This window comes from Pundamilia nyererei, unplaced genomic scaffold (assembly GCF_000239375.1).
Source record: "Pundamilia nyererei isolate P.nyererei 1_Seehausen unplaced genomic scaffold, PunNye1.0 scaffold00069, whole genome shotgun sequence".
NCBI lineage: Eukaryota > Metazoa > Chordata > Actinopteri > Cichliformes > Cichlidae > Pundamilia > Pundamilia nyererei.
Genome location: NW_005187470.1, coordinates 1,443,212 through 1,454,817, shown reverse-complemented (window position 1 = coordinate 1,454,817; position 11,606 = coordinate 1,443,212). Strand labels below are relative to the sequence as shown.

Sequence of the window (11,606 nt, the reverse complement as noted above, 5' to 3'; positions counted from 1 at the left end):
CCTTCAGTTCTTATTGAAGTGACTGTTTAATTGCAGGCTGCAGAAAAAAACAGCATGAGACCTTTTCACTCACAGCTAAAGGCTTTAATAGGAAGTCATTTATAATCTTAAACAGCTATTACATCTTAGGAACAGTACATACATCATGTAGTAGAATTGTCAATATTGTCATATAACCCAATGAATTATTGAATGCAAGACTGTAGAGAAATGAGTTTATATGCCTTTTATCAAATATTAAAGAAGTTTCTTTCTGTCTGTCTTAACAAATGCTGTTATCCACTTTAGAGTCACATTCTTTTGATAAACACAGGTACATGGTTTAATATAGTGTTTATTTTTCAAAGTAAAATCAAATTGCATTGAAGTTAAATGACAAAAAATAATGAGAGCTTTCATGTGATCTGGATTAAAAAATAACCACATCAGCCAATGAAGGTTGAACAACCAGGCAAGTAAATGTTATATGAAATAACCAAGACACATCAAATCCACAGGAATCAAGGAAGGAGGGATGTGGGAAGGCTTCACATATTTCCTGTTTCCACCCAGGCTTTACCTTCTCACTTGTCATAGTAGAACCATTTGTCAACTGAAAAAAAGTAAAACATAAGATTTAAGTTCCATGAGGCAACAAAACAGAGTTGCTGCAAATATCTATAAACACCCACCTGAACTTGGAATAGGTTCTTCAGCTCCAAAAGCACATGCCTGTAAGCGTGATTAAATGGTGATATATTTATTTGCTTAACTAATCACCTTTAAAGTTCATGAGGAATACATGTGCATGTCATTAATAGACTAATTAAATGCTGCCAAGTTCTCAGGGCCCATTTTCTGTTTTACAGGAAGCCATTAGATGCTGGTTTCTTTTTGATCTCAAAAACATTACTCTTATAGAGAGCAGCTGGAGTGAAATGAAAGAAACTGCCTTTAGCATTTCTCTGTTTCTAGTTTCTTCACTAATCAAATAGGAAGGTATGAATGCTAACATGAATTTAAAAATAAAATGGACTTACAGATTTAACTACTGCCTCGGCATCCCCAGCAGAGCAGCAGAACGGACTATCTGAAACGCTGGTGTTCATGCTAATCAAAGAAAGGAAGACTTTTTTAAATAGAGCAATTTTCTGCCTATACGCATGTCTTTCTCACCCCCAAAAAGTGCACATATTTATAGTGTTTACTTAGTGTTTTGCTTGCTCTAAGAAACACATTACCAAAGCAGCTACAGTGCGGTGAAAAAGTATTTGCCCACTCCCTTGTTTCTTATATAGATTGGGTAGCATATTCCTGTTAATAAATGAAATTGTTTAATGCATTTTGCATTCCCTCGGTTTGACTCAAATTAAAGTTTGTTTGACGAACAAATCAGGAAGGGGGCCAAATGCTGTTTCACAACACTGTACATTATATTCTGTTGTCTTCCTGCTCTATCATCTATGCAATGCACAATCATTGGCTGGAGAAAATTAGGGCAGGAAGTGCCTCTAATAGTATCTGTCACATAATGTTGCTGAGTTTTATATTTGCACAAAGCATTTTTTTTTTCAAATTAATCAACTTGTTTACCAGTTTAACTCGCCGGCATTGGTCATCTTAGAAATCAGTGCCTTCCAAAACTCATGTGTGCTCTTCACTGTTTCAACGGCAAAGTCCTGGAGAATACAAAAGAAATACAAAATCAAACATCCCCAGCTATATGTCTCTAAACTGAAAATGTAATCATGTATGTACTGCGACAGATTCAGTATAGCTAAAAATATAATATCATAAGTGTAGTCTGATTGTCAAACCAAGACCTAGACTAAAATGCTGAACGCTGTACCCGGTCCTTGAACTCTCCGTTAAAAGCAAACTGATTTTCAGGTTTCCCATCTGGTACTTTGTATCTTTTAAACCAATCAACAGTTGCCTCCAAGTAGCCGGGCTTAAGTCTCCTCACATCATCAATATCTGCATGAAATGGAGAAAATGAAAAAAAAATTTATTCCAAAAAGCTTGCAAATACTTTTTCACCGTCTTCCCGTATTTTCCAGCAACATAAACAACTTTAATTTTTAAGTTATCCCTACTGTTAAAACTGCCAGCTTCTGGGTCCTCAGTATTGATCACTATGACCTTCCAGTCTGTTTCACCCTCATCGATCAAAGCCAGAGTTCCCAAAACCTTCACTTTGATTACTTCTCCTCGAGAGCACACCTGAGGATTAAAGATACTGTTTTGAAAAAGCTGCAAAAAGCACCATTTCAGTAAGTCTCTTCAGCCAGACTTGTTCCAGTACCTTATTTCCTATGTCACATATATCGATGGGATCATTGTCTCCGCAGCATCCTGTGTCGCTGTCCTTGTGGTTGGGGTCTTCCCATGTCTGTTAAGGAGAAGTGTATGGGGTTAACTGAACAGAGACATGGCCTAGTTTCCTGCTGTACATATATCATCTGAGTGGGACTCGCCTGCGGTATAGCTCCATAATTCCAGATATAACCTTTGTGGGGAAACACATTTGCTACATAACGAAGATTGCCCTTCTTCACGTCTTGCTTCAGTGGATTGAGAGGATCTTTAGTGGCAATCTGTGAAACAAAGACATTAAGTACAAAAATAAAAATAGAAAGAAGCAATGACTTAGATTGTAGTCACTACATTACCACAAATATGGGAGCGATCTTAGAAAGCAACAAATACATATTTTTGCAAGATATGTTATGTACCTCCATCTTTGCATTTGTCCACCTTGGAACTTCAACAATGGCATGAAAAATATTCTAAAAATGGTAAGAGACATAGCCTTGTTACTGTCGTACCTGATGATGAATTCTCCTAGTGGCTTATTGTGCTACTTATAGACTGGCATAATGGTTATCTAAGGTAGGATACAGATCATTGCACATATGCCTAAGGAGTTTCAAGAGAAACCCAGCAGCTACCACAGTTTTTGTTATCTATTCAGTGATTTGTCTAAATAGTCAAAATAAGGACATATGTATTTAAGAAATGTGAATAAATTAACCTACAAGGCAAAATACGGCACAATCAGCAGGTTTTCAATGATATAAGTTCTTCTCTAATATCCCAAAAGACTAACAGCCACACATGATGCTCACCTCTGCTTCATTTGCATAGATGGGTACATCGTGAAAGGGAGAGATGTATTTGCCCTCAGAGTTTTCTATGAAAAGAATTACAGTTTCATCTCCCTATTCAAATAAATAATATGGGATCTTTACATCTACTTAACAGTAGTGCTCCTGTAATATACTGCTACATGTTATGCAAGCAGCTATTACACTATACAGAATCCATGAAGGAATTATTTCCCACAAACAGTCAAACTAGTTCATTCAAAGAGCTGTGCTTACTGAAATACACCCTGTACTCCTGGGTGTTCGGCCTGCCCTTCTCCTCGATGGTAAAGCTCATGTCTGCTGTTGGTTTAAACCCCTCCAAGTGTGGTCTGTTCACTAATTCAGCAGGACTAAGAAGCTCCCGGCAGACAGGCAGTCATGTAAGACAGGGGAGCAGACATGCGCACTTCTTAAGCCTATGGGGTTAGAACCCAGACAACTACCTGTATTTGACAATGGGGCTGCTGTGGGAAAGGCGTAAACACCTGGTGACAGATCCATGCTGGCTTCTGCCTGTTCCTGTATGGCTGCTGTGTTCAAATCACACCTAGCACTGGCATCTGTAGCTTACAAAAGTAACCCGTGTGAAGCAGAGTTGCTCAGAATAGTAATCAGCAACTAATCCTTTCTGTTGCCACTTCTCCGTGGCTGCCACATGCATTCTGCGGCACAGACGTGAAGTTTCTGCCTTGTCTGTGTTCGAAGTGATTTGTTTTCGAGTTCCCCGTTACAAGCTGTGGCTCCCGAGAGTTCTTTTCACAGAAAAACAGATGGAGCTGACAGGTGTTAGCTGTAAGCCAATTAACACGGCAGGATTAGGTGGTGTGCAGTGTTGTGACTTCTTACATCTCAAGTTTCACTTTAACTGTTCGATAACATACTTATGAGCTTGTTTTCGGAAACACTGAGAAAAAATATTTAAATTAGTTTTGATTTTTGCATGCTTATGTAATACATTTGAGCACCGAGTCCTATTCTACATGAATGCCTTTAAGTTTTTATATTAATCTTTTGTACCAAAGTTTAATTTTTTTTTTCATTTGCTTGTTTTGTTTTGGCTGAACTTTTTATGTCACTTAAATCATGCATTTCATTTATATATTGTTACCCAAATAAAAAGTAGTGTCAGAGTAAAAGTGCATTAAAGCACCTTATGGGAAAAAAGGAAGAAAAACACAATATACATGTGTGGGAGTAGTCTTATATCTTTGTCGTGCAATTTCTATATTAAAATCATGTAACTGTACAGTTCTTTATTATATATAAAGTATTAACTTTCAGCTATTTAGAGGAAAAATCCTGCTGTAAACCTAACTAAAATGTGCAGTGCCAAAAACTGCTTAATATAACCTGTCAAACTGCACAATAGCACTAAAGAAAGTATTCTCCTCTGCCTATAGGTAAGGTAATTAAAACACAGTGAATTAAAGAGGAGCGTGAAGCTGAGTGCGAGGTCACACTCTGGGAAGCAGACAAGTCACGTGGCACTGAAAGCTTGCCACCAGGCTAAATGTCCAAAGAACATTCTCCTTTGGCAGACTTGTAGATGCTGTATCTGATGACTTCTCCCAACAGAAATTATGTGTATTCAAACCCATTTTCACCCTAGAAAAGGTTTATTTGGATTATTCGTTCACCAGATCTTCTTGGTTTTCTAATGATACACGCAGACTTGAAACTCTGCGCTTAAACATCAGGTGAAATAATCCAGACTCAGCAGGGATGCTATTTAAAGTGTTCTTGAGGAGTAAAATACTTTGAGTTGCTCTTCTGAGCACCTGTCTCCATCTTCTGGAGCTTCTATTACAGTTACAGTGAACTGGAATTATCCAACTTTGCATGTGGCTACAATACCTTCAGGCATCTTGAAAGGATGTTATTCTGTGAGCTCCTCATACTGTATCTACCTGTGTGAGAAGTACCTGCACTCAGAGGGTGAACTACAGACGACATTCTGTGTGTACAGACTATTATCTTAGCAATTGCTTTTCTCTTGCTTGTTTAAATTATTGCTCCAGCTGTAATCTATGTTCTAGTCCAATTCTTTAGATTTTATGTATAATATTTAGCCAAATGTTTCTTCTTGCAAAACATTTTTCAGGTGCAATCTTAGCTTCCAGTCAGTTGTATTTGCATGGCCAAGTGCTTCACTAATACAATACAATATGTACTTAGATCCTTGATTTGGATAAGAAAACACTCACCCAAAATGGTAAAAAAAAAAAAAAAAAAGAGAGAGAGACTTGTGAAACATTAAAACATTTAAAAACAATCCTGAACACTTTTGTACTTCTGTGTCATTTAATACAAACTCAGTATTGTATATAACATAACCATCTCAGCAAAGTCACCATGTAAAAAAAGGACAAATACACAGAGACTGCTTAGTTTTCAATGTATATTTGTTTTTTCCCCTATCAAAAAGAATAAATAAGCTATAATAAATATATAATTTGAAACAATGTCAAATGGTGTATCAAGAATGAGTGATTTAATTTCCAGAAGTCTTAATACCAAACGCAGAGCCTACAGGGTTCCCAGCAGCATTGAAAAGTCAAAGAAAGAGGTCTCCGCACAACTCTGTTTTTGTTGCTTGTACAGTATAATGATATCCTGAAGTATTTTTGTCCTACCTGTAACACAAAACTAATTCAATTTAAGCAAGTAAAGGCACACAGCTCCATGCTACAGGAGGTGAAATACATTTATCGTGCATTTTAGGACTCTGCTGTTGACAAAATGTCAAATTTATGAGGAGACTGCAGAGCTGACTTTGTGTTTGAGTCCAGAGGGTTTGACTTCACATTCAGCCACTTCAGCGATGGCATGTCAGACAACTTCTCCAGTGGTACTTCTGTAGAGGAAAATTTTAAAGACAAAAAGACTGAGATGTGTAAATATGTACCTTTCTCACAAAGAGGATACATTAACAATTCTTTTTTACCAGTAAGGCTATTTCCCTGAAGATCAATACGCTCCAGTGTGGCTATTTCAGTAAGCTTATCAGGGAAGATGGAGAACTTGTTATTAGCCAGGTTGATGCTGGTCAGATGCTTCATTTCCGACACAGAATCGGGCAGTTTGGTGAGCACATTTCCTTGCAGGTCCAGTTCTGCAAGGTATTTCAAGACACGAGTAAATCGAAGGGTCGCTTGGCTGTTTTTCCCATCAGAGCACGAAGACATTCTGTCAACGTTTGTGAGGTGAATAGCATGTGAGATTAACAGTATACTAAAGCACAAGCTTTTAAAAAATTAAATAATTAATTTTAAAAAATACATCATTTACCTCTGAGCTGAGTGAAAGTTGTAAAGAACTTGCTAGAAACGACCTTCATCTCATTGTCAGCCAATGTGATAACTCGGATGTTTTCTGTGACAGTCCTCAGGACTTTGAACACACCGTCTGGGAAAGAAGCTAGCATGCATTTTGACAGGTCTGCGGAGAAGAAGAAGAACATAGTTATAAAGTAATCAAACATTAACACAGTGTAAATCTATAATTACTCTGATAATTACACATGATTACTTACTATTCTTATTATTACATTCTGGCATTTCAAGTTATGGAGCAGTCAAATTTAAGCCTATGTCGCCACCTGCTGGTACTATCTCTGACAACAAATTCATTTATATTCTCTGAACAAAGATTAAGTGAGCGACAAAGGAAAGAATATGTTAAAGTGTATCTTACCCACACTATCTTTTCCCTCCTCTACAGTAGCATTAATCCTCCGGGCCACTTTTGCAACAGCCTCAGCCATTTTTCTGCTTTAACTTTTCCTAAGAGACATAATGCAACATTACACATAGCTCCACATATAAATGATAAGATGATAAAATAGTAACTACACTATCAGTCAAAGCTGCTGTCCATGCTGACATCCCACTGAAGTCAGCACAACACAGTCGACGCCTGTTTTAAATTTAGCCACAGGCTAAAAATGAACCTTCTAAGGCTAAATCTCATTAAAGATTGCTAGCACTGATAAATGTCACACTTTAGTTGTTTAACGTGGACACACTCCAAATTTTTGTGCACTTTTGGTTTTAAGTACATTAAGGCAATTTCTAACAGAATTTAATGTAAAGACCTGACCTGCAAGTGTATTAACAGCACAAAGTCAGATGGATTCATATTCTTCTTCATATTCTTTTCTAGCTTAATAAACTTAGTACTGGCACAATATTAAGGTCTTAGTTTTTTGCTTATCTACATCTACATTCTGAACTGGTTGAGTTTTTATAACTAGTTATGTTTGTTTAGCACTAATTCCTACTCAAAAAAATGATCAGAAAATAACTAGCTCTTCTCATATATTGTACTTTCAAGTACTCCACTGATGAATATATTTGACATGTCAAGAGTTTTTTGTTTTGTTCCAGTATTCACAATTTTGAATAAACAGATTAGAAATTAATATAAACAAAAGACAGCTCAGGTTAAACAGTTGACTTGTCTTCTTCTTTTGACTGTTTTATGGGTTGACACAGTGGATCATTTGCCTCTATCTCACCCTACTTCTTGCATCCTTCTCTGTCACACAAACTCTCTGCATGCCATTTTTCCACTACATTCATAAATCTTCTCTGTGGTCTTTCTCTTTTACTCCTGCCTGGCAGCTCCACATTCAGGTATCCCTACCATCTTATAAACCTTTCCTTTCACTCTTGCGGCTATCCTTCTGTCACACATCCCCCCTAACACTGGTCTCCACCCACACCATCAAGCTGCCCTTGCTTTTCAGCTCTCTTGTCCACTGCCTGTTCTGTTGCTTTGTTTGGTTTACCACAGGTATTTAAAGTCATCTATGTTTACTACCTTTACAGGTTCGCTGTTACACCCGTCTCTCTCTCACATGTGAAATCTGTCTTTCTTCTATTGACTTTCATTTCTCTTCTCTCTAGTGCATATCTCCACCTCTAAACAATCCCTTCCAACTGCTCCCTGCTCTCACTACAGACCAAGATGTCATCTGCGAACATCAAAGTCCAAGGAGACTCCTGCCTGACATCACCTGTCTGCCTGTCCATTACCACTGTAAACAAGAATGAGGCTCAGAACCGATCCCTGATGAATCACACCTCTGCCTTTAATCTCTCACTTCTGTCACACCTCACCACTGTCTTGTTGTCCTCATACATGTCCTACACCAACCTAACATACTTCTCCATCACTCCTGACTTCCTCTTAAGACTACCACAGTTCCTTTCTTGGCACTCTATCATATGCTTTCTCCAGATCTAGAAAAAGACACAGTGCCGTTCTTTAAATAAAAATAATAATAATAATAATTTGAAACTATCTGGTAATTTGTGGTAAATTAAAGACAACTCATAAAATATTTGTTACATTGAATTACAGAGTGTTTGAGAGAAATTCAACTTTTGCCTTTGCCCATTATTAAAACCCATTAAGTCCTCAAAGTGGAAATAGTAACATAAAACCCCAGAAACGCTGCTTCGGTTGAGCCTTCACGAAGATCGCTTTTCACTTCTGGTTAACCATAAAGCTAGTAAATAAAGCATGTATGCTAACATAAAAATCTTTAGACTTACTTCAGACCTACACTACCAGACTAATATAAATTCACCGGTTGACAGACATATAGATATGCTCTGTGTCATTGAAGCTATACAAAAAAGTCACTTACCTCAACTAAAAGCCTGCTAGTGTTACCAAAACGTGCAGCTGCCGGTGTTAGCTAACTTAGCTTCAGCTTCTCAACCCACCAGGCAAGTTTAATGAGTGTGTATTTTTAACCAGGGGAGAGGCTGGCTGGCTCACCTCTTTGCTGCTGCGCTATTTTTTTCGGTCAGTACGATACGTTAGCATCACCTCATATAAGCAAAGAAGTTATCAAACAATGCAAAAGCAAGTTAATGCTTAGCTTCGGTTAGGAAAACATGAGCTTCGGTTAGCTTGCTAGCTAACATAAGTGATGTTCACGAGCGTCAGTCCTGCGCTTTGAAATTGCAGAACACGAAAATTTAAAATATAAAACAAAAGAAATAGCGTCATACACGAATTCCATGAGTAATAAGGCGCAGATACCACAACTAAATAACTTAAACCATCTTTAAAATTTATTGAACAGGTATAAAATATTTTTTTAAATAGTTGCTGGTTAATTCAACTATAATTAAATAGTTAACCACATCTGCCTGAGTGGAAACTGACATTACGAAGTTAAATGTTGTCTTACCTCTGAGTCCTGGTCAGCTATTGCCAGTCTGACCTCTGCCATAGTCATGAATCTGGCAAGTTCCTGGTTAGTCAGTATTTTTTCAAAGGATTTGAATACAATGAGCTCTATTGCTTTAGAAGAATAGAACCTAGTTTAGCATTGTTACAACAAACTGCAACTTTAGAGTGTTGGCTGGATATTCCTTTTACAATGCTATATTTTCAATGTAAGAGGAATTTGGCAGTCACTTACTGTAGATGACTGAAACAGCTAGAAAAGTCTACCTATTTTGAGTGTGAGTGCTTTTGTGAAACACAGTTCACACACAATCCTGTTGCTAAACATAAGCTTCACCATGCTATTTGTCATGAAACTGTAGCATCTTAAAAACCAAATACACCACATAATTTTAAACCAACATAGCAAAATACATATTAAGGGTGCAACATGTACATATATGTAATTTTATTTTAATATTTACAATAATATAGCAATATAAATAGCCATTATAACAATATACACAAATGGTAGTCGACAATAAAACTGTGCTGAAATATTAATCAACATTACCATAAATTTTTACAATTATAACAATTGATAATTTAAAGTGAATGAACTTCAGTTTGTGACAATAGGTGAACCCAATTTTTGAGTTCACATTTTGGTACATCTCAAAATGCAACTATTCTTACAAACCAAAGCCTACATCACACATCAAAATGTTGTCTTCGTGCAACGCTCCGACACAGCCTTGCAGTGCTTTCTTCCTTCTGTATAAATGTTTTATTTTATTTTATTTTATTTTATTTTATTTTATTTTATTTTATTTTATTTTATTTTATTTTCAGAAATTACTTGGTTCTGTCAAAATTTCTGTACAGTGTTAAGCCTGCTCTGCAGCTGGTTTTAGCTTTCACTGGCACCCGCACTGATCCACAATCATATCCTCGTGGTGTCGAAGGAGCATCTCTCCATTTTCATAGTACAACATGCTCAGTGGGCTCATTTTGGTTGGTGCACAGCAGGGTGAGGCCACTCTGTCAGGGTGGAAATGCTTCAGGAGACTCTGGAAAAAGAAAGAGAGAGGCTTTAGGCCAATTGTAGATAACTGCAGTTCTTTAAAGAAATATAGTAATAGCGTTATCCTATCTTAGCTTACTGACATACTGACCCACTTACTGTCATCTGATATTTGCTATTCTGCTTTTCACTTCATTTAGTAAGTTGAACATTTCTGTTCATTTAAGCTATTTGTTATATGTTTTGTTGTGTTTAACGTAACATTTTGAACCACTTTAAACCACAGACGTTCTGATAAAAAATGATATCTTGTTTTACCCTTTTTCATAGTGTGGAAAAGGAGTACTAACAGATTTGTTATGATGAAACGCTTCAAATCCTCACGTTTTACTAACTTAGCAAAACAAAAAATAATAAAACAATTATTATAGCCCTGCAACAGACTGGCAACCTGTCCAGGGTGTACCCTGCCTCTCGCCCTAAGACAGCTGGAATAAGCTCCAATGAATGAATGAACAAATGTAAAAAAACAAAACAAAAAAAACACACACAAAAAAAAACTAGTAACTACGATTCATATTTGCATAGTGTTTCAAGTATTTGAGATACTTGTTTTGTCATTTTGAAAGTAATTGACAACACTTTTGGGTAGAAAAACACAGGAATAATTTCCTTTTTTTAATATATAGTTTACCATTACTGTTCTCTACTGTTTGTGAACCCCCTTAGAGAGGCCCTCCATCCTTTTTCTTCAGTCCTAACTGGTGTCAAGTTAACATTGTTAAGACATCCATCAGACAGCCACCACCACACACTTGACCAGTATGTAGTGCATTTTCACAATGATATGTCTCTGATCTAACACATTACTGTAGCTAAATGTCTCAATTTTTTCTTTTTAGTGAACAAAAAACATTATTACATTATTACTTACATAATACATTACATTACATAATTAGATAAACATTATTTGACTCAAGAGCCACTGAGGACTTCCGGTAAATTGAGTTAAGTGGTATTTTTGCTTGCCTGCAGATTTTTCATAGTTGTTATCATTTTTGATCACGTAAAGTTTATTTTATTACATATTAGTCTGAAGTACTGTTTCCATAAGTTGTACTTTAGTGGTTTAGCTACAGTTCAGCCGCTTCCATTGTGAAGTAATTGGTATTTTTATTAGATAGATAGATAGATAGATAGATAGATAGATAGATAGATAGATAGATAGATAGATAGATAGATAGATAGATAGATAGATAGATAGATAGATA

The 11,606-nt window shown here is 36.6% G+C and overlaps 3 protein-coding genes across 5 annotated transcripts in view; all 3 read right to left on the bottom strand.

Moving 5' to 3' along the window:
• Nucleotides 1-69: 69 nt before the first annotated feature.
• Nucleotides 70-3,748, bottom strand: ppa1a (inorganic pyrophosphatase 1a). Its single transcript, XM_005736434.1, has 11 exons — nt 3,363-3,748; nt 3,108-3,172; nt 2,715-2,768; nt 2,457-2,576; nt 2,285-2,371; nt 2,076-2,202; nt 1,829-1,956; nt 1,573-1,658; nt 1,020-1,089; nt 672-711; nt 70-592 (listed from the first exon to the last, which is right to left on the bottom strand). Exons 1-11 carry the CDS (start codon nt 3,421-3,423, stop codon nt 564-566), a joined length of 867 nt encoding a protein of 288 aa, XP_005736491.1. The 5' UTR covers nt 3,424-3,748; the 3' UTR covers nt 70-563.
• Nucleotides 3,749-5,413: 1,665 nt separating this feature from the next.
• Nucleotides 5,414-9,465, bottom strand: lrrc20 (leucine rich repeat containing 20). 3 transcript variants are annotated; one of them, XM_005736432.2, is made up of 5 exons: nt 9,334-9,465; nt 6,822-6,910; nt 6,417-6,566; nt 6,073-6,240; nt 5,414-5,982 (listed from the first exon to the last, which is right to left on the bottom strand). In XM_005736432.2, exons 2-5 carry the CDS (start codon nt 6,889-6,891, stop codon nt 5,846-5,848), a joined length of 525 nt encoding a protein of 174 aa, XP_005736489.1. In that variant the 5' UTR covers nt 6,892-6,910; nt 9,334-9,465; the 3' UTR covers nt 5,414-5,845. The 3 variants fall into 3 exon arrangements, with proteins under 3 accessions (XP_005736489.1, XP_005736488.1, XP_005736490.1); XM_005736431.2 differs by lacking the exon at nt 9,334-9,465 and adding an exon at nt 8,782-9,079; XM_005736433.1 differs by lacking the exon at nt 9,334-9,465 and adding an exon at nt 8,916-9,079.
• Nucleotides 9,466-10,228: 763 nt separating this feature from the next.
• Nucleotides 10,229-11,606, bottom strand: part of ndr2 (nodal-related 2) — a 4,164-nt gene continuing 2,786 nt past the window's right edge. Inside the window, exon 3 of the mRNA XM_005736430.1 lies at nt 10,229-10,381. Within this exon, the coding sequence (XP_005736487.1) occupies nt 10,229-10,381 (153 nt within the window). The remainder of the gene's footprint in view (nt 10,382-11,606) is intronic.